Raw genomic sequence first — 21467 nt, 5'->3', positions numbered from 1 at the left:
TCTAAATATGTAAAATTTTAACCAAATAATAATAGTATACATCATTTATATTTTATACCATGAATTCAACAATCCACTAACACACTTTTTCATTACATTTTTCACATCTCTCTCTTATTTTTTCACTTTTTCAATTGTACATTAAAATATGTATTCCAAATTTTTCTATTTTTTGAGGATGGGGGAATAGTAGTATGATCTACCGAATCATCTTGGGAGAAAAAAAATATTTTAGATTTATAGTGACCATATTACAAATATAAATTCATTTATCTCAGTGACAAATTATTGTAAGACCATAAAACTAGCATACAAACAAAGAAATAAGGGCAGCAATAATAACATTATTAGACATGTCTAATTTTAAGCTGATAAACCATTACTTGAGACAAACATCAACCAAATCAAATAGCGGACTTTATGATTAATCGTGGCTTAGAGATGATCGAACTCTTTGTGAATGACCATCCAATAAGCATATTTAATTTGTCACTACGATAAATATTGTTCGTTATAAACATTTTTTATACTACTAGAAACATGTCTCTCTTACTAAAAAAAAAGGTCATCAAATGATAGTAATAATTTCTAAGTAAGGAGTTCATTAATTGTTAAGTTAAAATAATTTTTTATTGTCTAATTTATAATATTAACATTTTTTTAATATTTTATATAATTAACGCATGTTTGGTAGGGTGGATAACTCATCTATAAATAAAATTTTATGAACAAAAATGTCATTTTTGTTTATAAAATTACATCTCTAGATGAGTTAGTGATCTACAATTTTTTTGTTTTTTTGATTTTATAATTTAAATAAATAATTTCATAATATCAACGTCTTTTAATGTTTTGTTTAATTAGTGTACTACTACCTCTTTTGTTTTGTTGATTTGAGGAATGAAAACAATGATTGATTACTAATCCTAGCAATCACCTTTAAGCAACATTCTCCTACATATTAGAGGAAAAACTAGAATGAAATAGACCTTACCTTACAAGTAACAGCCAATCGTGTGAAGTTGGAGGGCTCCACACGCTTTAGTGACAGAACACGTGCGCTTTGGGTTGGTGGGTGGAAGTTTTTGGGCCACAATATATTTTTAAAACAATTTTTATTTTATTTCACTATGCTCTAATTAAGTTTTGGTAGATTGGTAATCTTGATTCTGCTAAATATTATAGTAGAAAGTACTGAAATATTTAAAATTTTCACCTATAGCCACATAATTCATACAATGGCTATATATTCCCCCATTACAAAATAATGGTGTATTTTGTAGTACAAGCAATCGTGTAGTTTCAACAAATATACACACATATATATACAGAAATTCCACAATAATAACTACGTATTACAAAAATCATTTGTGTGTTTGATTGACTTGATTGTTATGTTTATGAGTGTTTATCTATAATTAGTGCTGTCAAACAATTCCAGTTGAGCCTAAAAAGAATTAACAATCCCCACCAAGTTTTATTTGTTGATTTTACGTTTTTTTGTATTTAATACTATGTGTTTGCATATGTCCGTGGGTATGTGCTCATTGCTGCTTGGCTCAGGTATGCCAATGTCTCGATTTTAGGCACTATTATGGTGAATTGGCTAAATATTTTTTGTTTTTAAATTCTCTAGTATTTGTCGAATAATGAAATACACGGCACACTTAAATCCTCTAGAACTACGATGACCGTAGTTAAAGTTTTGTTTAATTGATGTCTCCATTCTTAAGGTTTGCATTTCTTGGTATGTATTGTTATCATATCCATCTAGTGGATGAGCATAACAGATAACGTTAGGATACATACTACCCATTGTTTTTGTTTTCTTGTGTTAATTCGTTGCTGTACTTTTATAATAATTACGATAGAGTATTTGATTTGTTATAGAATTGCACAACTCAAGTTGAGGGTATATTTTTGCAAGCAATAATGTTTGTGTGATGAATAGAGGTAGGGTTGGTGAGTGGTGAGTGGACAGAAACAAGGATGTGTGACTAAATTTAGAGCACACAAAATAGCTTAGAACTTTAGAGCATATCCATAACATGTGAAGTGCAGTGCAATGCAATGGACCCATAACTAGTGATATTTCTGCTCTGGATCCAGAGATGCAATTTAACACCCACGGATTTATTGCATGAAACTCCAATATTTTATCTTATTCAGGAAATATAGCTTGCGGGGCCGGAATTCGCCGGCTAAAGCTAGAGAAGGTCGTCGCTGACTCTCCAACGTCATATATATGCCGTTGTTCCGGCTGAGGACGAGTTTATTTTTTCTTTTCATAGCTATCTGAATTACGAAACTGTTATTTTTCTTATGTAGATATGTTCTTATATATCACACCTTATTAACAAGGATAGAAACAACGGAAAGAGAATGATTAAGTTCATGGGCGAAGCAAAATTGTGATTTTGTGTATTGAATGTCCAAATAGTAATATACACTAGAAATCTTATTTAAAATTTTTAGGGAAAGAGAAATTGTAGAAATCAAACTGATATTATCTTTTCCTAGTCTTCAACTAACCTAGCCTAACGACATTTAATTTGTTGTCTTTACATCTTGCGAAAGAGCATAACATTTAGTAGACATAAAATAATTAGTGTTTGTGTTTGTGAATTGAATAATGAAATACACATATAATTGCACAACATATGTGCCATCATGTCTAGGCTTTAAGGATACTCTCTTATCAAAGCAAGGTGGCCATGATCATCTACCAAACTTTGTTCTAATATATTCTCTCCATCCCAGATGACATAATTAGAGAATGACACGAGATTTTAGAAAATATTACTTTGTGTGTTAGGTGGAGAGAGGAAATAATATATTTATATTAATACGAAGGAAAACTTTTTTCAAAAAATGAAATGTGATCATGCTCATGTGGAACAAACTAAGGATACATTTGTATGTTAGTTTGCACTAAGTTTGATTATTGTCTAATCAATTTTTGCTAATTAAAAGACATTTGTCTTTGCAAAAGTGATCCTTAACTAATCTAGTGCTTTGCTAACCTTTTGTGGGGATCTTTTAAATATTTTTCCCCTTTTTTTGGATTATGAATTTTCAATTAATTCGTTCTACCAAACTTTAGGCATATCCACACATCATAATTCATCAAATGTTTAGTGTATTTTTCCCTCTCTCTTTTTTGTGTGGATTTGAAACAAAGTATGAGTTGCTCGACTTTATGATATTTGGTGTTTGTTAGTTGTGCATCCCTTTCTTTGTCAGGCAAATATTAAGATTTTAGCTTCGTTCATGTCACCCCTAATTTAGTTGGCTCCACACATCAAATAAATTTAATTAAAATGTGTAGAACACATCTAACATTAAATAAAATTAGTTAAAAGGATGTAAACGATGAGACATCTAACATTTTAATCAGTTGTGTGTAAAGGTTGTGATTATTATAAAACTTGATCCCATCATCTTCTTTAAACGAATAAATAATGAATAAAATTATTAAGTCACTAAAAATAATTTTGATCAGGGCAAGGAGAAAAAGTAGAAATGTTAAATAATAATTTGTCATACAGAAACCAGACAGAAAATGGTATCTTTTCTAAATAAACAGATTTTTTATTTTTTAAAAATGGATTCATTATTATTCTCAAATTTTCAACTGATTAAAATCGTTTCTGCAGGAATCGCAACCAAATATTTAAATGAACACAATAATTTTATTGGGGTCGTCATTAATATTCCCTGCGGCACTGAGTATTTAAAAGAAAAAATGCTTTATTTTAAGTTGACATAATTCATATAATTAGATTAAAAAATATTGCATTAAATAATACTCCATTGAGAACCCAAAGTAATGATTGATAATTAATCATTATAGCGAATTATTAATTTTATTTATTTATAGTTGTAAAAAGTTCATCAACAATTATTTTTCTTATTCTTTGGCAAAATAAACCTTCATGAATCGATAGTCAGAAAATAAGAAGTGAACATAATACTCCCTCCGTCCCACATAATTTGGGACACTTTGACCGGGCACGGGTTTTAAGAAATATAATGAAAAGTGAGTTGAAAAAGTTAGTGGAATGTGGGTCCCACTTTTATATATTAGTTTTATAATTAAATGGGAGTAGGAATGAGTTAGTGGAATGTGGGGTCCACTACAAAAAATGGTAAAAGTGAAATGAGTCAAATTATGTGGGACGGCCCAAAATGGAAAACTGAGTCAAATTATGTGGGACGGAGGGAGTAACATTTAGTTAGTCAAATCTTTTGGCCCACGTCTTTAATAATATAAAAATGAATGTGCGTGGTTTTATTTATGTGGGCGTGGTTAAAATTAAAATCGTATTATATTAATGTAGTAGAAAAAGAAAGAAATAAACTACCTCTAGTTAAAACGATGGATTTTAACAAATGTAATCTAAGTATGTGGTATAGATTAACTATGAAAATCAAACTATCAACTGGAGATTTAAAAATGAAAATCAAACTATCATCTGGAGATTAAAAAATGGAAATCAAAGTATCAACTGAAGATTGTCATTAAATTTTAAAGTTATCCGATACCGACTTCACGTTCCACACTTCCACATATATTTAATTTATTCAATTAAACAAAATCCGGTCAGAGCCAATTCCAACGAACCAACTAATTTCCAAATAATCATATCTAACAAATCAAATATTATATCTATTTCCACATTACTATTAATCCATTTTTATATAAAAAATGATTAAGCTTTCCATTTATATTTATTTCCACAAATTTTAATTATTTGAACTTTCATATAATAATCAAAATTAGAAGAGTAAATTTAAAATTAGTTGAGCATTATATTTTTCCCGTGCAATCTCATGATAGTTAAATCGTTTCTTATTTTGGCAAGAAAAATTATCCTCTTTCATTCTTAACTCTCTCTCGATTGAACTCCCTCTCTTTTTCTCTCATATATAGTGGCAGTATTTTATTTACTCTTCACTTTAAATTTTATATACTACTAACTAATTTGTTAAATATTTTGCTTAAAAAACGCATCAACTAACTTTTGAGAGAAAAAAAAAATACCATTGTTACTAACAACACGAGTACATTTGATTGCAAAAGGGTATAGCATCCACTAATTTTTTGTTTTTGTTTTAGAAATTAGACAAATTATATTAATTTTTATAGTATTATTTTAATCAATGATATGTCATCCTTTCATTCTTCTCTAATTTTCATCTCAGTTTCTAGTATTCTATGAATCCCAATAATCACGACTCTTCTAAAAATTTGAAATTTCAATTAGTATAATTTGGTTTTTATTTTTCGTTTCTTTTAATTTTTATAAATATAAAATTTTAAATAAATACACTCAATAGAAGAACAATAAAATTGCTGAATTGAAATAAGTTAAAAAATAAAAATCTGGTATTGAATCGTCCAAGTGTTGATATATCTTCCCATCTCTCTTCCCAAAACCCAATTATACAAAAACCCCAAAAACGCATCTTGACCATCTGGGCGGCTGAGCTTGTCCCTCCCTTGTCCCCCTCCTTCCCCTCCCCCTTCCGACAACTCTACCCTCTCTTTCTCCCATATTCACGCACCTTTCCTTTATAACCCTCCTCTCCATCCTTATCCTCTTCACCTATCACCACCATTTCAGTTTTCCCCTTCCAAGACTCGATTTTTATTCCCCAACAAATGGATTCCGATCTCAATTTGAAGGCCACCGAGCTCCGATTGGGACTTCCCGGCACCATCGATGCAATTTCTCCCCCAAAAAACAGCAAGCGCTCTTCCCCTGACTCCGATTCCGCCACCCCACCTCCCAAGTAAGCAGAATTGGACTTGAATTTGTTGTGTTAGGGTTTCAATTTTTGTAGCTGTGGCTGACCTTATGTGAATGTTTTTTGACAATAGGGCACAGATTGTGGGGTGGCCGCCGGTTAGATCTTACCGGAAGAACAATTTGGCGGAGGCGGAAAGTGGGAGTTTTGTGAAAGTGAGCATGGATGGAGCTCCTTACCTCAGGAAGATTGATTTGAAGGTTTACAATGGCTATGTGGAGCTTCTTGAGGGTTTGGAGAAGATGTTTAAGCTCACCATAGGTGAATACAGTGAGAGAGAGGGATACAAAGGGTCTGAATATGCACCTGCCTATGAAGATAAAGATGGTGACTTGATGCTTGTTGGAGATGTTCCATGGGAGATGTTTAAGTCTTCTTGCAAGAGGCTTAGAATCATGAAAGCCTCAGATGCCAGAGGCTTAGGCTGTGCTGTATGAATTATCAAGAGGGAGGGAGGGAGGGAGGGAGGGAGAGAGAGAGAGAGGATGTGCAGACATCATCATCATCATCATCATCATCATCATCATCATCATCATCATCATCCTGCTGCTTGGGTTTTCGAAGATGAAACAAGATTGTGAAACTTCCCCTTGGAACAGAGGTGTTCTTGATAATATTGCAGCATCCAACCTTGGATGTATTTGTTGTTGCAATTAGGGGGGGAAGAGTAAACCGAAAGTACACACATTTTTTATGCTGTTGTGTATATACAGTGTATTTCTTTTCGAGTTTTGGGATGAGGTTCATGTGTTGTGTAATTCAATGGTTGTATTTTGTGTCATTGGTTGACACATTGAAATGAAATGAATCATTGACTATTTGGAGTTCATATGATTTTAATTCTGATGTTGTTCGTACGATCTGTAGATTTTAGTGTCTGGACACCAAGAATCTTTCAGTGATGAGGTAGATGCAAGACGAAAATGAGAGAGAGAGAGTTTATGTGATGGAGATTTAATTTTTGTAGTTCAAATTTAAACTAATTTATTTAGTTATATGGAGTAGTATATAAATAGATTTATGATTCCGTCCATCACAATTCGATGATATTTTAAAGGTGGAGCAAAAGAGGAAGTTTCTTTAAGCATTGTTTTGCACCATTTTTAATTTTTTAGAGCCCTGTGCTAGAAAAGCTACTTCTTTTTTTCCAGGAAAATACAGCTTATAATGTTAGCACTAACCATTGCCCCTCTTTACCTATGCCAAACATTCTTTGTGCCGCTCTTGCATGAAAAAAGGCATGATGACCTGATCATTCTCAAATGAAAGTGTAATTTAGTCCCTTATTTAGTGATTCGTATTATTTTTAAAACATTTTCATTGATTCGTATTCATTTTTAGGACATTTTAATGTGATTCGAATTTATTTTTGAGACATTTCAATGTAGGCGAGTCATTTTTGGGATGTCTCAAATTCCTTTTGGGACAGGTGAGTACATAAAAATATTGAACTACTATAAAAATTTGCATTGAAAATAAGGGTCAAGTTGGAAAATTTCTCATATATTTTCCATTTTTCTGATCAGAACAACGAAGCTCCAATTGCTAGAATAACTAGAATTAATATATACCCCATATCACAAAAAATAACTAAATTTGATAAATTGATAGCAAAACTGGTTTAGATATTACAGATGAGAAGTTTGAAGATTAAATTACATATCTTAACAGTAGGACAATTAACCTACAACTAGAAAGGACAACATTTTTCAAGACAACATTCTTCAGCCAGTGTTGAGTCGATCCTTAATCAAGAATCAAATTCAAAATCACCTCAGATTGTAGTAAGAAGATTAACACAAACATGCTTCATGACTATTTTGTCTATTGCTTTTTCTTCTTAGGCCTCCTCTTTCTTTGTGGTTTTCTAGCATCAGAGTTGGAGCTCAAGGTACCAGTGGTAGAGTCCACGGGGCCTCTCTTCTGTGGGGGAGGTCTCCCGAAGCTGCTGCTAGAGGTGTTGCTAGATGTGGATATTTCAGCTCTTCTGTATGGCTTCTTACCATCAGCTTTGCTGTACGGCTTCTTATCATAGGTAGGTCTACCGTTGATACTAGAAGTGTTGCTAGATGTGGATATCACAGCTCTGTTGTATGGCTTCTTATTGTATCCTGCAAATTTTGGTTCGTTCTTAGTTGAACTTGCAACTGGCTTCCTGGATGGACCAGGAGGTGGCATTAGAGCACGAGCAGAGATCAGCTTCTGCAAGTATACAAAAAAGAAATATCAGCTTTCAGTTTGTAGTACTATAAAAGAAGTGAAACCATTATACCACTTGCTAACCTGATTTCTTTCGTCACTGGATATTCCGGAGGCTGCCTTGCCAGAGGCTTGATCCCTGCATGCCAAATGAAAAGTTTCTCTTGATAGTGTACTAAATGAAGAAATGGAAAGTGAGAAGCTGATAGTACATTATACACTTTATGGAGTAAAGTTTCCTACGAAAAGAAGATTAATTAATATTGCCATCACTGAGCCAATGCAATGGCTTGTACATTAATTCATCGCCATGTCAGCATGAGAACAGCATCTTTAATTGAATATTTTTCGGCTCACTTTCTAATAGGGCTTTGGAAAATCAAAGGACGAAAGCAGAATTTCAAGAGATCTTGGCATATTGAAATGAAATGAAATGAAAAGCAAAACTGAGACGGCCCTTAGTTGGGATGAGTACCTTGCACTCCATTCATCATCTGCTTCACCCTCTTCACTAGAGCTCCCATTTAGAAAGAAATCATCATCACTGGGATCCAAGGCACCATCATCCTCACTCCCTGTTTCTGTGGCATAAATTGATACTGATATAATTCTATTGAAGTAATGTTAAAAATATACAGTAATAAAAAAACATGACATATTGTGCTCTCACATCACACACTAGCTCTCTTCAATACTAGCACCATTAGGGGAAGTAAGCTATATCTAAAATAGAAGCTATTGCTTTATTTATAATAAGAAATGCAGCTCCAGCTAAATCATTAACTTACTAATTGACAAAACAATCAATGAACAATCCAATTGTTTTGTAGAATATGATTTTCCACTTTACTTCTATATCAATGGCCTCTAAATTTCACAATTACTAGAGAAGTATGATACCTGTCCTAGGAGAATACAAATAAGACAATCCGTTCACTCTGTCTGCTAGAAAAACCCAACCACTATCTAGCTTAAGCAAAACTAACACTTAGCAAAAAAAAAGTACCTTCCAACTCCTTTCCACTTGCAGCAGCTGCAATCAGATTATCTTTAATTTGCTTGCGCAAAGTATTTCTTTTTTCCATGATTTCTGCCTCGTGACCTCCAACATATAATGAGACGTATTTCTCGGTTTTTGGAAAGAACTGTATTGATGTTACAAAATAATGAATAAATGTAAGAGTCTTTCTGAAACTAATGCACGGACTTAATTCCGATGAGAAAAGAATATAGGCAGTCTTATAGCAGCAATCAACAACACTATATGTGGTGGAATAGACCCAAAACCACTTTAATGTTCCACTTGTGGCTTGTGACTAAAAGATAGTACGACCATATACAGCTCGAGGATGAGCGATTAGTATCTGATCAGCTGCATAACATGCCTTAACTTACCTTGACATATTCAAGATCTTCCTTCAGTTTAGATAGTTGTTCAGTTATATCTGCTTCCTGAGCCTGCCCAGTTGAAGCACGCTGCTGTTTCTCCAGCCGCCTTATCCTTCTTTCGATCTTTCTTCTCTCTGGCCACAAACAATTGGAATTAGTAAACACTTCCAGCAATTCTTCAGAGTTGTACTACGAACAAGGACATTTGCAGTAAAGAACCTAACGAAATTTCTATACTCACCAAAAAATTTGATCCTTCTATATCGCAAAAATATTTTACGCTCCAGAGCCAGACGATTTTGAATATCCTGTTGTCTCTTGAGCTCCTCCAACTTATTCTCTTGAGCTTCCTTTATCTCAAGAGGCAGATCCTGTGCATCACGATAAAATTGATCATCTGCACCTTTCGTTAAAATAAGCAAATTCATAAGAGTTTATTAGCTCATCAACACTCTGACATCCAATTCAGGGGAAAAAAAGATTCTTGAGTTTCACAAGTTCTAGCATCCGAAAAGACTAATGCTTAACCTAAAAAACCCTAATTTCCACACATTGCAATAGCCAATAACTTACTTTCAGAGTAATACCAAAACAGAAATTGATTTCAATAAGCCGATATCTAGCCCCTAATAAATAAGGAGTGTTGCCAAATCAAACGCAAAATTTCACCACACAGCCAGCAAAAGTTAACATACAGCAGCGAAAATCGTTAAAAAGGGGAAAGTGCAAGGAAATACTTTGCGAAGCATGCGTTCAATGGAGCGGATTTGGTTCTTGAAAGTGACGGATTTTGGCTTGCCGGCCTTGGACTTCTTGTCGATTGCTAGGGCCTTGGGGCGGCGCTGGCCGGCGGGCTTCTTCCTCTTGATGGTGGCGGCGCCTTTGCGCTTCCCGTAGCCTCCGTGCCCCATATTCGACAACTGAGGAAGGCGCGGCGGTTGAGGGCTTCGCCGGTAAGGGAGAGAGAGGGAAATGGAGGCGCCACTTAATTAAATTCCTTTGTAATTATGTATTTTAGTTTGGGCTTTAATTTGTTGGGCTAAAATATGTGTTAGCTAGGTTTTAATTGGGGCTTCTAATTTGTTGGATTTTCTAATAGTGAGCATACTGCATACCTGATTTTTAAATTTTAATTCTTTTTTATTTAAGTAAATAATTGAACGTATATGTATTAATTTATTATTTAGTATATTCAAATTATTTAAGATTTAACTTTAAATAAATTTTATTATTTATATTTAATATTCAAGTTACATATTACTCCATAAATTAGTACTACTACTAATGTATTCATGTTTAAATTCTTAAAGATAGTATACATAGAATTGAGTTGATTTAGATTTCTTCTAGATAATATATATTGTTGATTCCTATTTCATTTTTGATGCTTCTCAAAATATTAAACTATGTATTCATATTATTATATGTTGAATTTAAATTTGGCAAAAGCTAATATATTGATTGTGAAATCTTTTACTTTTATGTAATTTCATTTGATTTGATGATAATCTCAAATAAGTAAGAATAAAGATGACACTAGTCAAGTAATTATGATTACAGTGTAATGCAAATAGACGAGATTTGAAATTCAAATTAAATCATTATTCTTAAATTATTTGCATTTTTTGTCACTTTTAATGCGAATTTAGGACCAGATTTGTAATAAATTAGTTGCACTTTGTCTTTTTTCACTTTTCTAAGTCTTTCTTCTTTACATTTTCCTAACATCATCAACCCCAAAGTCTAAAGTTATCTCACGTTTTGAAGTTGGGTTGAAAATACTTGCATACTAAAAAAAAGTTTAGGAAATTGTGACTTTATTACTGGCTAACAATCATCTTATTTCACACAATATGGCTTCTTGGATTATGTCGGTGTAATAAATACACTACAGAACTGTTTTGGTTAGAGCATCTCCAATGGCGGACGTCCGATCGGACGTCGCGACGGGCGACCGGGACGTCCGCCATTGTGGCGTTTAGGTCGGATACGGACGTCCCGTGAGGACGTCGGGTGTCCTCGGACGTCCCGGCGACGGGCGGGCGGACGTCCGCCACTGTGGCAAGGGTCGGACGTCCCGGTCGGACGTCCGGAAATTATTGTTTTTTTTTTAAAAAAAAACTCTATATATACGGCTCGTTGAACTTCATTTCAACGCGGAGTGAGCCGGGGATGTTGGATTATGTAGAGGTTTAGGATGAAACGTTGCATCCCTTCATTTCACAACCGAAAATAACTGATTGTTGGCGGGTTATAAAATTGCAATTTGGTCATTCAATTATCGAAAATTCCATTTCCGGATGAAGATTTCTGCACAGTAACTTTAATGTAAATAAAAAAATTCCAGGTCAGTTTGGAATTTTCCCAGCCAGGGGCTCTGCCCCTTGGACCCCGCTCTCGGGGGCAGCGCCCCCGAACCCCCGTCTAATCATAACGAATTCAAATAAGTGTGCACCCCGCACTTCCAACTTATTTGATGTCTCGTTATAATTATATTGATCAATCAAGTTAATCCAATTACACTAAAATATCCAACAGATTATGTATTTTTCTTTTTTCGAATGACTATGTATTTTGCTTTTTTCTAACTATGTTTTTTTATGTTTTATGAATATGTATTTTTGCCCGTATTTTGCTTTCCCGTATTCCGTGTCAAAATTATATTTCCGTTTTTACGTAATTAAATTATTGTGATTTTTTTTATTGCCGGATGTTCTAGTGGGAAGGGCGATGGGAAGGGCGGATTGTGCAGGGGATGTCCTAGTGACGTGGCAGTGGGATGGGAAGTCCTAGTGACGTGGCAGGAGGTGTTTTTGGGATGTCCTAGTGGATATCCTAGTGGGATGTCCGCCCACTGGAGATGCTCTTATGTTCCTCACTAAATATGCTTTGTGGTGTTTGTTGATATAAAATAAGTGCAACTTTTTTGCTTTTATTTATTTGTTTCTTGCTTCCATCAATGTTGTAATTATAATCAAAGCGCTTCCATCATACACATACAAAAGTGCAATACATTGTTGGCCACATTCTTAGGTAAACATGCTGTGGATTGGGTGTGATTAATCGGCCAGTTCGATCAATAATTGATGCAAAAGTCCATTTTCACCAATATAAATCGCCAACAAAATAAGGGACAGAACATGAGGCAAAATTATGACCATAAATTTACATACAACATACAATGCCATCCTAATATTAGATTTACATACAACATACAATATCATGATTTTGGGAGCATCTATCCAAAGTTTAGCCTTCCAGCTGGGTCATAGGGAGAGATGACGAAAAAAGTAGGATTAGGGTCGACTTCTACAAGACATGATAAGCCGAGAAAGGCAGAGGTGTGGGATTGCATATGGCAAGTATGCAAAACAACTGAGTAGAAAGTGATTTTAACATCTATTTATAGGCAAATAGAGGGGATACCGGGAGTTGTCAAAGGCACGTGCAAAAAGTTTTTCTAGATGGTTCATGAGGGCTCAGCTTTGACAAGTGTAGAGTCGTCCGGTAGAGTAGTGGGGTAGATTAGTGATGCAAGTGAGATAGGCATGATGCAGAGTGATTTGGATTGGAGGAACTGCATAGCAGCTCCCACATCATCTTCCATGAGTTTAGCTACCTCGCATTCTGTTTCCTCGCTCGCCCACTTCTCCCACACGGGATTATTAGGTTCAGCATTGATCTGTGCTGCAGCTCCAGCCACACCCACTCTACTCATGCTCATAACCTTTCACAATATGAAAATGAATGCTCATCACCAAATGTATGAATGCACATTTCACACAGGGTGATTAAATCCACTATATTATAAGCGACTCTTATACCTTGACCTGAAGCCTAAGGAACTTGACGTAATCCAGTATCTCATCGAGCATGGCAGCTCTATCCGTCTGCCAAAAGAGTATAACCATAATCACAAAATGTGCAACGAGCATAAACATTGTTGCAGAATGTATAGCGACGCACCTTGGTGCAGCTGGGAACGATTTCTTGCAATGCCTTGATCCTCTCCGATATCCTTTCCCTGCGCAGCTGTATCAAAACATAAATCATATTCAGAAAACAAAAAATTCTCTAGCAACTTGCTTTGATAATGATATACCCTCTCAGCAATACTGTGTGGATCAGTTGCTTGCCCCCTTCGTGCCCGTACCCTTGGCCTAATGGAAGGCGGCGCAGAGACTGCTGGACCGGTTGTAGGATGACCTTGAAATGCCTGCATAATGTATCAAAGACTTCGTTTATCTCTAGTGCACGGCGAATAAACGAGAAAACTGTTGAAAGGAACCCACAGATGCTAGCAATTTAAAATGGTTTTTCAGCCTAAGATAGATGACAACTGATAAGGATGCACGCATGCAAGCAAGTAAGATGACAAATGAATGCTAGAGAATTATCTGTTGAACCTGAGAGATAGAATGAGTCTGTGATTGATCAAAACAAGGATACAAATTGCTCATGCTATTCACAGCTACTGCATCCTGCTGAAACAGAGAGGAAATCTAATCAGGGAGCATTCACCACAAACCACTTCACCACAGAAAACTGCAAATTTTCAAAATCGACAACCAATTTCTTCGACGCAAAGGCACCAAATTAACCAATTCAACCGATAAAAAAAATCGAGCTTACAAGTCCAGCGTTGCCAACAGCAGCAAGGGAGCTACGCATGCTGAGGCCGGGCGGAAACATGGACGGCGGTTGGTAGAGCTGCGAGGCACTAGGGTTCAACGGCGGTGTCACCGACGAACTACTGACGGTGGTAGCGGTGAGTCCGGCGTAGGGAGGCATCAAGAGGATTTGGTCGAAGAAGTCGGCGGCGTAGCCCTCCGACGGGTTCGTCGCCATGCCGGAGATTGTGTCGATTGCGTTCAGAATTTGGGGATTAGGTTTTCGAGGTGTGAAGAATTGGAAAGTGGGAGCTGGAAATGGCAACAGTGGTGATTATATGAATATAATCATTTTTATATTTATTTATTTATTTATTGTGGCCCTATTAATCTCATCCATAAAAAATTTGATTAATTTAAACAAAGGTAACTTAATTAAAATATTATGGAAGATTTAACTATTCTTTTTATAGAAAAAGTTGGTATTGCTTAATGATTGCGTTTAGTTTGTCTTACCAAACAATTATTAAGTATTTTAGGATAATTTACAATTCAACAAAAAGGGCACTTTGTAAATATGAATATAGAGATATAATTTGGTTTTGGCATATGAGAACATATCAAAATTTTGAATCGAGCACACTTTGTGGTATAAATTACTAGGTAGCAGAAATGTAACTCCAAATAAAACGCCGTCTGTGGGAATCGAACCCACGACCACATGGTTAAAAGCCATGCGCTCTACCAGCTGAGCTAAGACGGCTTGCTTGTTCAAGGACAAATTAATTCGTAATGACTTTTATGTAAACATTAATCAGCAGATGGTTGTTGAGGCAGAAGAGCTGGCGGCGAAGATGGATGAGAGAGGATTGGGGATTGATGAGTTTACACGGTCTCCCTTGACAAGAACGTATTGGAGTCGTGGTCGTGGTCGTGGTCTCAGAGGTTTTACCGTGGAGAGGGGATGACTTCCTAGTGCTATTATGCAAACATTGATGCTTATGGTGAGAGAGGGTGTGTTTTGCTAGCTGAGAATAGTTTGATTGTTGTGTGCGGCTTCAAAAACTAAGAGAGAGATTGATATTGGTGAAAGATATTTGAATTGCAAGACAGATGAGAGAATTAGAGCTGATGGGAGGTACAATGGGGGCAGTAGCTACCTTCCATGAGATGCTCGAAGCTCAAGTAATGTGGAGTTCCAAAGGGCACTGTGGAGAAGCTCGAGCAGACGAGGAAGAAGGACAGGGCCACGTCTTTTTCCCCATCGTTAGGATGGATGATGATGAACTTAGCCATGACGAAGTTTAGCTCGTTCTTGCTAGTAAACAAGAGTAGCATATATCCAGGTACATATCCATTTTTTTGTTTTGCCCCGCAATGGAAATTATGGTGAAAATATAGATAATGTTTATTCGGAGTCTTGAATTATTGTTTGGATTGGAGCAAAGCTCAAGATATGCTCTTCTTTGTCTTACATGTTCAGATTGGATGTGAATTTGGGACACTAAATTACATAAAAAAACTATTCTCCAACTTTGAAATGGAATAATTATGGCATAAGTTCGGCCGTCTGCAGTTTAAAGACACGGTTTGGAATCATCTCAACAACCCAAAATCACATATAAATACCCATCCTTTCTTCATCTTCTTCCTCACAGACTCACTCACTCATCTCAAATCAAGTCATAACAGAAATCTACTTAATCCTTCATCAGTTAAGAGAAGAATCATGGGTGTCACCACTTTCTGTGATGAATACACATCCCCAATTGCGCCATTGAGGATCTTCAAGGCCTCGATCGTTGATTCTCACAACTTGATCCCGAAGCTCCTGCCGCAGGCCATCAAAAGCATTGAGATCACACAAGGCGATGGAGGTGCCGGGAGCATCAAGCAAATCAACTTTGCTGAAGGTTCAGTTTTCAAAGTTATTATCTCCCCTATATATTGCTATGGTAATTGGAAAATCATAAATTTAAGCATCGCGTTCAGGTAGCTCTCTCAAGTGTGTGAAATACCGCGTGGACGAACTGGATGAGAAGACACTAACTTATTGCTACACATTGGTGGAAGGCGATGCTTTGGCAGAGAAGCTGGAGAAGATAACCTACGAGGTTAAGTTTGAGGAGTCGGGCGATGGAGGCTCGATTTCCAAGGTTACGAGCAAGTACTACACTGCAGGGGACTTCACTCTGAAGGAGGAGGAAGTCAAGGCAGGCAAAGAGAGGGTGTTGGGAATGTACAAAGCTGTTGAAGCTTTCCTCATTCAGAACCCAGATGCCTATGTTTGATTCAATGTCATATGCTCTCTCTCTCCCCCTCTCTGTGCCTTCTTTTTCTTCATTGCAGATTTGGTGTTCCTGTTCAACTTTTTGAGGGGTAATAAAATGTGTTCCACTTTCAATACATTTTTCTGAGTATTAATCAACTAAAAAGTTAAATAGAGATCAACAAACAATTGACATAATAATGAAATAATATTACTAGAAATGAAGGCAAATAAGGAAACATGGTGCAAATGAGCAACATATCATAACTCCAAAGTTTCCAAAAACAAAACCATTTTGTGCAACATTGCTCAAACTGATAAAGGAGATACAACAAGAACATATATATATGTCATGAAGAGTGAGAAGCAGATAACTTGAGGCATTCATTCTGACATCTACGAAGGCAAACGTCATTCCAATTGGGTACCTGGTGTTGGTTAACGCACACAGTCCGAGCACAGGCATCTGCGCAAGCATCAAGCTCAGAAACTCCACAGACCGTGACACATGTGTCTGGGATGGGATCCTTGGAGAATCCCCCCACTTTCTTCAGCATCCTCTTCGACGTGCAAACCCTCTCACAGACAAAGATGTCGTCTGCGCTCTTCTCCCTTCCCCGAGCACTTTTGATCCGTTGCTCCTCAGCATGTCTCGCCTTGATTCTCAGAGCTTGACCAGCAGCGAAAACGGGAACAGCTGCACCGAGCAGTGTCCACCATACCTCCACCATTACTACTGCAGAGAGAATCTCAACTTTCTCGAATCATTTGAACCAAATAGCGTTCCATCTCACTTTGCTTTTGAAGTAAGAATTGAAGTTCTTAAAATGCATGCTTTAATCCCAAGATTCACAAGTTCAAATTGAGGCATCATTCTCATTTCTCAAGCTGTTCTCCAATTTAGGGAGAAAATTAGGCCAAACTAAGAGATAGTCCAACAAATCTCACACTAAAATAGCTTCCATTCAATTTTTCATTTTCTTCAGTTTGATTTCACTATATCCCAATTCTACATTTATAACTGCAATAAACTCATAATTCAGTTAAGGAGTGAGAACCAAAGTAATGCAAATCCCTAAGCTCGCTATTGACCTAAAACTGCAGAAAATGGGAAGCAGAAAAAAAACATTGGATAAAACGAGAAAAATAATCTGGAAAGAAAAGTAGTCTTTCAGGTCGCGTCACCTGGAAAGTGCGCTCAATCTCTTGACCGGAACCCTAGCTCGCAGAGATGGCCGGCGGAGGACGGTGGGTGGAATTCAAACACCTGAAAAATGTCGCGCTTCGATAATAAAAAAAAAGAAGAAGATGACAAATTCGATTTGTTGGGCTGCTTTGGCCCAATTATATTTAGCCCATATGACAATTCATGCAATAATATCCCACGGTATCGGTTTTTAAAATTCACCATGCCGAAATACCCCGGAAATTTTGATAAGGAAAATATTTGCTCGTACTATTTTTGTAAGGTATTGACTGAGTTTCATAGTTTTTCTTGGTTTCTTCTTTCATTCTCTTTAATATGAACAAAGAGTATGAGCTCTGTTTATGGGATCTTTTGTCTTGGGAGTTCGTAGATTTCATTCTCATGTACAAGTGCAGTAGAAATTGAGCTCTATAATTCAACAACATTATGATTCCTTGGCCGCCACTCCACTGCCAATGCCGGGGTTTTGAGACGCCCCACCTCCGTCTCCAGATTGTTGACAAGCTGAACCATGGCAATTCCGATCAGGAATTTCATTAGTAGTCTGCCAACACGGACTGTGGGCATGCCAGTTGAGCATTTGTGATTATCTATTATACAGTACTTGCATAATTCATATATAAGGGAAAATAAGAGGTGAATGTGTACTAACATTACAGAGCAGAGCTATCCAGATCAAGAAACTTACTACACGTCCAAAAGATCAAGCAAGAAGCCACACTTTACAATTTGAGTCTATTACATGCCCCAAATACCACGAGCAGATGTGATTTTGTTGCTGGGTCGAGATGTCAATTCATGTAATATCCGAGCAAACGTGTCGGCGTACCTTGTCTCAGAGAAGAGCATCTCTGCAAACGCATTCTCGTATGCTAGCAGCACCGGCTTGTTCTGAGGCTCCAGTACGAGATTCTCCAGAATCAACGCTGCTTTTCTACAGACTTCTGGCACTGGGTGTGGCATCTTAATCACCTTGAGAAGCCGATCCACTGCCCTGAAAGAAATTTAGCGCTGGAATTATTTAGACACGAACTTTTAACTTGAGGGACGAGAAGAATTTTAGCAGATTTTCGTGAATTGCATCTAACCATCTCTCACTAGCTAGTTTCAGCCGACAGTCCATGTTAACTTCTGCAAGGTTGTATAGCGCACCAACAGCTGCTGCTTGAGCGTCGCCAGCTGGGAAACTAATAATATCAACCAATCGCTTGTATATCTGCAATTTGTAGGAGTTACTAGGCACGAGTCTAGGAGAAGAACGGTAACTAATCTACGTGTTATATAATTGACAAAGTGACCTGTGGAGCAAACGGCATGAGAAAAGATTCGTTCTCAGGGTTGAGTATCATGCGACCAAGCAGTTCAGCAGCTGCACAATGCCAGCCTCTAACAGCAGATCCGAGCATCCCCATGATGGCCTGGAGGGCACGTTTTTCTCTGGATAGACATAATAAGAATTAGAGTAACAGGTCACACGCAGCACATCAATGACAAGAGAAAAATATTGAGTCAAAAGAGTTACGTCATTTTGATGAACGAAGGCTTTGATGAGCTAAATATCCTAAGGTCTAGTAATGGGCCCAGATTCATGATTGTCTCAAGGGAATTTGTGACGAGTTCTTCATCTTCTGTTCATATTCAAGCATTTTGGAAAATTTAGGAAAAGAATGGTGAAAGTAAACGAAAAAATGGAGAATTCAGGGGCGCTATAATATTAACAACGTGACACAAGATTCGTAACCTGTAACATAATCTTCCAAACACTGGAACATTGTTTCAAGACAATGACGATTCTGACCCATCGCGAGTTCATTCTCAGCCATAAAAGAAAAGTTCCTAATTATATTTGAAACAGCTATAGCACACTGCTGCTTTTCTGCACGCCCTTCATCATTGAGATTAAAGAGGCCATCTTCCTCAAACCACCAACCTGAAGGGCGAGACTTTGAAGTACTCTTTTGGGCAGATGGATCTTTATTTGAAGAACCAGAGCCAGCACTACCATACACACAAATACACATCAGGATTTAAGCCAGTACCACAAACTGAAACATATGAAGTTGAATCATCAGGAGAGACGGTGTTAATTATTTCTTACGTAGGATGTGGAACAGAATCACCGGAATTGACAGTCTCATAATCATTCCCAAATCCAGTAACAGCAGAATTAGCACCCAGCAGTCTCGACCTTGGTGTCTTTGTGAGAACCCTTGGTAGAGCTATGTCACGCCAGTCATCTATCTGCTCAAGTTGGAAACTAATCTGTAAGCTCAATACATAGAACATAGATGAGTAAATATGCAGAAATCGCTACATACAACTTGAAGTAGAGCATCCAGCAATCCAGGAATCCGGGCTAGAGGAGTGGCATCTTTTCGGACATCATCTTTCTCTTTGAATGAAAGCAATGTGAGAGCATTCAATGCCCATGTCAGCTCACTCTTTAATCCACTTTGAAGAGCCATAACTATCCTTTTGTTATTCTGCTCTGGTAAAGTAGTTGCAGAGGACAAACAAAAACTCGTAAACCATAAGCAAATTAGAAAGTAAATAAAATTAAACCACTTTCAAGGACATCATGGCCTATACAGTATATCTTTAGCTTGGACACTTCATGTCTAAATATACACCCTATGTTTTGACTTTTCCTATGGACAGAAACCAGGAAATTTGTATCTTGCTAAAGCACTGTCTTTAACATATGAATTATCTCAGTTTCTGTAAAGAATTGCCAAGTAAGATAGCTAAAGCACACATTAATCATACGCAAGAAGAATCCCCTATTCTAACTACTAAACAAATCCACCACGCGGAATAGGTCACAAAGCTCAAAATTACAAATTCACGGTTTTAACAGCATTTCCGAGTAGAATCATGCGCATAGCTACAATTGTAAACATAGTTCTGGACTATCAGAGGAATTAGGGTTTGGTACCGGCGAATGCGGAGTGGACCTGCAGCGAGGGCCCGAGGAGGATGGAGGGTGCGATAGAATCACCAGAAGCCGCGGCCGCAGCTGTCGCTACGGCAGATAACGCGGCGTGGTTGGTTCCACTGCCAATAGGACGGCCTCTCTTGGCGGCGGGAGGGGCGGAGCCGCCCGCAGCTCCGCCCAGCTTGATTTGCTCTCTCTTTTGCATCTCTCTCTCTCTAAACGGGCCGAATTGCTTGTTCCCGTGTGTTGTAAAGCTGATTCAATATGGAATTTTTTTCATTGGGCTTAAAATTGATAGAATTGCGGGCCTTTTCGAGCCCATTAGGATTCAAATAAAATTGGAAATTGCGCTACACATTATATGGTCTAAAGCAACTCAGCTTATTTATCTTCCATCTAATACGTTAGAGGTTCGAATAACCACGACAACAAGATAAATAAGCAATCTATTATCGATCAAGTATATGTTTGGTTGATCAAAATTAATTTGTCATGAGATTCTTCGAGATTGAATTGGCCCGATGTTATTTAAGATTATTATCAAATTTGTCATATGTAAAAAAGAACAAGACTAATCGTATGTGGCATAATCTCGAGATTAAAGACGCTATCTAATCAATCAAATAATATTCATAAAACTGAATCTTATACTATAATTTATCAAAACAAACACTATGACAATACATGTAATCGCCTAATAATAAGCCGGCCTTTAATGAATTTATACAACATGAAGCCTTCTAATTATAGTTACCCACTGTTTTTAGTGCCAAATGATCAGTTTTCTCCCTCTATTTCTTAATTAAAAAGTAGGTCACTCCAAATTAGCCACTGGTTCCGATTATTTTAATACTACACGTATGCATTATTACTATTAGGATAGTAAAAGAGTTGTTGGAAACTGTTAACCAAAATTCCCTTTTCTTGAACAATATTTATCCCAACCACCCCCTCAATAACTTAATTTGATTGGTTAGTTTAGCATCACCTACTATTTTATTTAATTTCCTTATAGGTTATACTCCATGTACTTATATAGTTTTCGTA

The 21467-nt window shown here is 36.8% G+C and overlaps 6 protein-coding genes and 1 non-coding gene across 10 annotated transcripts; 2 read left to right on the top strand and 5 right to left on the bottom strand.

Moving 5' to 3' along the window:
• Window positions 1-5446: 5446 nt before the first annotated feature.
• LOC121808201 (auxin-induced protein 22B-like) lies at window positions 5447-6640 on the top strand. The gene is made up of 2 exons (XM_042208591.1): window positions 5447-5796; window positions 5885-6640. Exons 1-2 carry the CDS (start codon window positions 5666-5668, stop codon window positions 6246-6248), a joined length of 495 nt encoding a protein of 164 aa, XP_042064525.1. The 5' UTR covers window positions 5447-5665; the 3' UTR covers window positions 6249-6640.
• A 748-nt stretch (window positions 6641-7388) lies between these two features.
• On the bottom strand, window positions 7389-10385 carry LOC121808198 (rRNA-processing protein EFG1-like). Its single transcript, XM_042208588.1, has 7 exons — window positions 10137-10385; window positions 9641-9770; window positions 9406-9533; window positions 9017-9155; window positions 8486-8591; window positions 8095-8149; window positions 7389-8013 (listed from the first exon to the last, which is right to left on the bottom strand). Exons 1-7 carry the CDS (start codon window positions 10308-10310, stop codon window positions 7636-7638), a joined length of 1110 nt encoding a protein of 369 aa, XP_042064522.1. The 5' UTR covers window positions 10311-10385; the 3' UTR covers window positions 7389-7635.
• A 2141-nt stretch (window positions 10386-12526) lies between these two features.
• LOC121808199 (transcription factor UNE12-like) lies at window positions 12527-14326 on the bottom strand. 2 transcript variants are annotated; one of them, XM_042208589.1, is made up of 6 exons: window positions 14032-14326; window positions 13806-13883; window positions 13502-13615; window positions 13366-13431; window positions 13224-13289; window positions 12527-13126 (listed from the first exon to the last, which is right to left on the bottom strand). In XM_042208589.1, exons 1-6 carry the CDS (start codon window positions 14245-14247, stop codon window positions 12869-12871), a joined length of 798 nt encoding a protein of 265 aa, XP_042064523.1. In that variant the 5' UTR covers window positions 14248-14326; the 3' UTR covers window positions 12527-12868. The 2 variants fall into 2 exon arrangements, with proteins under 2 accessions (XP_042064523.1, XP_042064524.1); XM_042208590.1 differs by having other exon boundaries at window positions 13806-13880.
• Window positions 14327-14699: 373 nt separating this feature from the next.
• TRNAK-UUU lies at window positions 14700-14772 on the bottom strand. Its single transcript has one exon. It is a non-coding gene; the product is annotated as a tRNA-Lys (tRNA).
• Window positions 14773-15576: 804 nt separating this feature from the next.
• On the top strand, window positions 15577-16392 carry LOC121809867 (major allergen Pru ar 1-like). Its single transcript, XM_042210697.1, has 2 exons — window positions 15577-15936; window positions 16016-16392. The coding sequence occupies exons 1-2, from the start codon at window positions 15739-15741 to the stop codon at window positions 16298-16300; spliced, it is 483 nt and encodes a 160-aa protein (XP_042066631.1). The 5' UTR covers window positions 15577-15738; the 3' UTR covers window positions 16301-16392.
• A 117-nt stretch (window positions 16393-16509) lies between these two features.
• LOC121809866 (uncharacterized protein At5g64816) lies at window positions 16510-17707 on the bottom strand. 3 transcript variants are annotated; one of them, XM_042210696.1, is made up of 2 exons: window positions 17464-17707; window positions 16510-17011 (listed from the first exon to the last, which is right to left on the bottom strand). In XM_042210696.1, exon 2 carries the CDS (start codon window positions 17007-17009, stop codon window positions 16629-16631), a length of 381 nt encoding a protein of 126 aa, XP_042066630.1. In that variant the 5' UTR covers window positions 17010-17011; window positions 17464-17707; the 3' UTR covers window positions 16510-16628. The 3 variants fall into 3 exon arrangements, with proteins under 3 accessions (XP_042066630.1, XP_042066628.1, XP_042066627.1); XM_042210694.1 differs by having other exon boundaries at window positions 16510-17166; window positions 17464-17706; XM_042210693.1 differs by having other exon boundaries at window positions 16510-17014; window positions 17464-17703.
• A 408-nt stretch (window positions 17708-18115) lies between these two features.
• On the bottom strand, window positions 18116-20656 carry LOC121809865 (armadillo repeat-containing protein LFR-like). Its single transcript, XM_042210692.1, has 8 exons — window positions 20421-20656; window positions 19804-19973; window positions 19584-19726; window positions 19227-19483; window positions 19008-19113; window positions 18784-18922; window positions 18574-18701; window positions 18116-18479 (listed from the first exon to the last, which is right to left on the bottom strand). Exons 1-8 carry the CDS (start codon window positions 20623-20625, stop codon window positions 18224-18226), a joined length of 1404 nt encoding a protein of 467 aa, XP_042066626.1. The 5' UTR covers window positions 20626-20656; the 3' UTR covers window positions 18116-18223.
• Window positions 20657-21467: the final 811 nt, after the last annotated feature.

This window comes from Salvia splendens, chromosome 6 (assembly GCF_004379255.2).
Source record: "Salvia splendens isolate huo1 chromosome 6, SspV2, whole genome shotgun sequence".
Classification (NCBI taxonomy): domain Eukaryota; kingdom Viridiplantae; phylum Streptophyta; class Magnoliopsida; order Lamiales; family Lamiaceae; genus Salvia; species Salvia splendens.
Note: the sequence above shows the minus strand (reverse complement) of the source record. Positions and strands in the feature narration are given on the sequence as shown.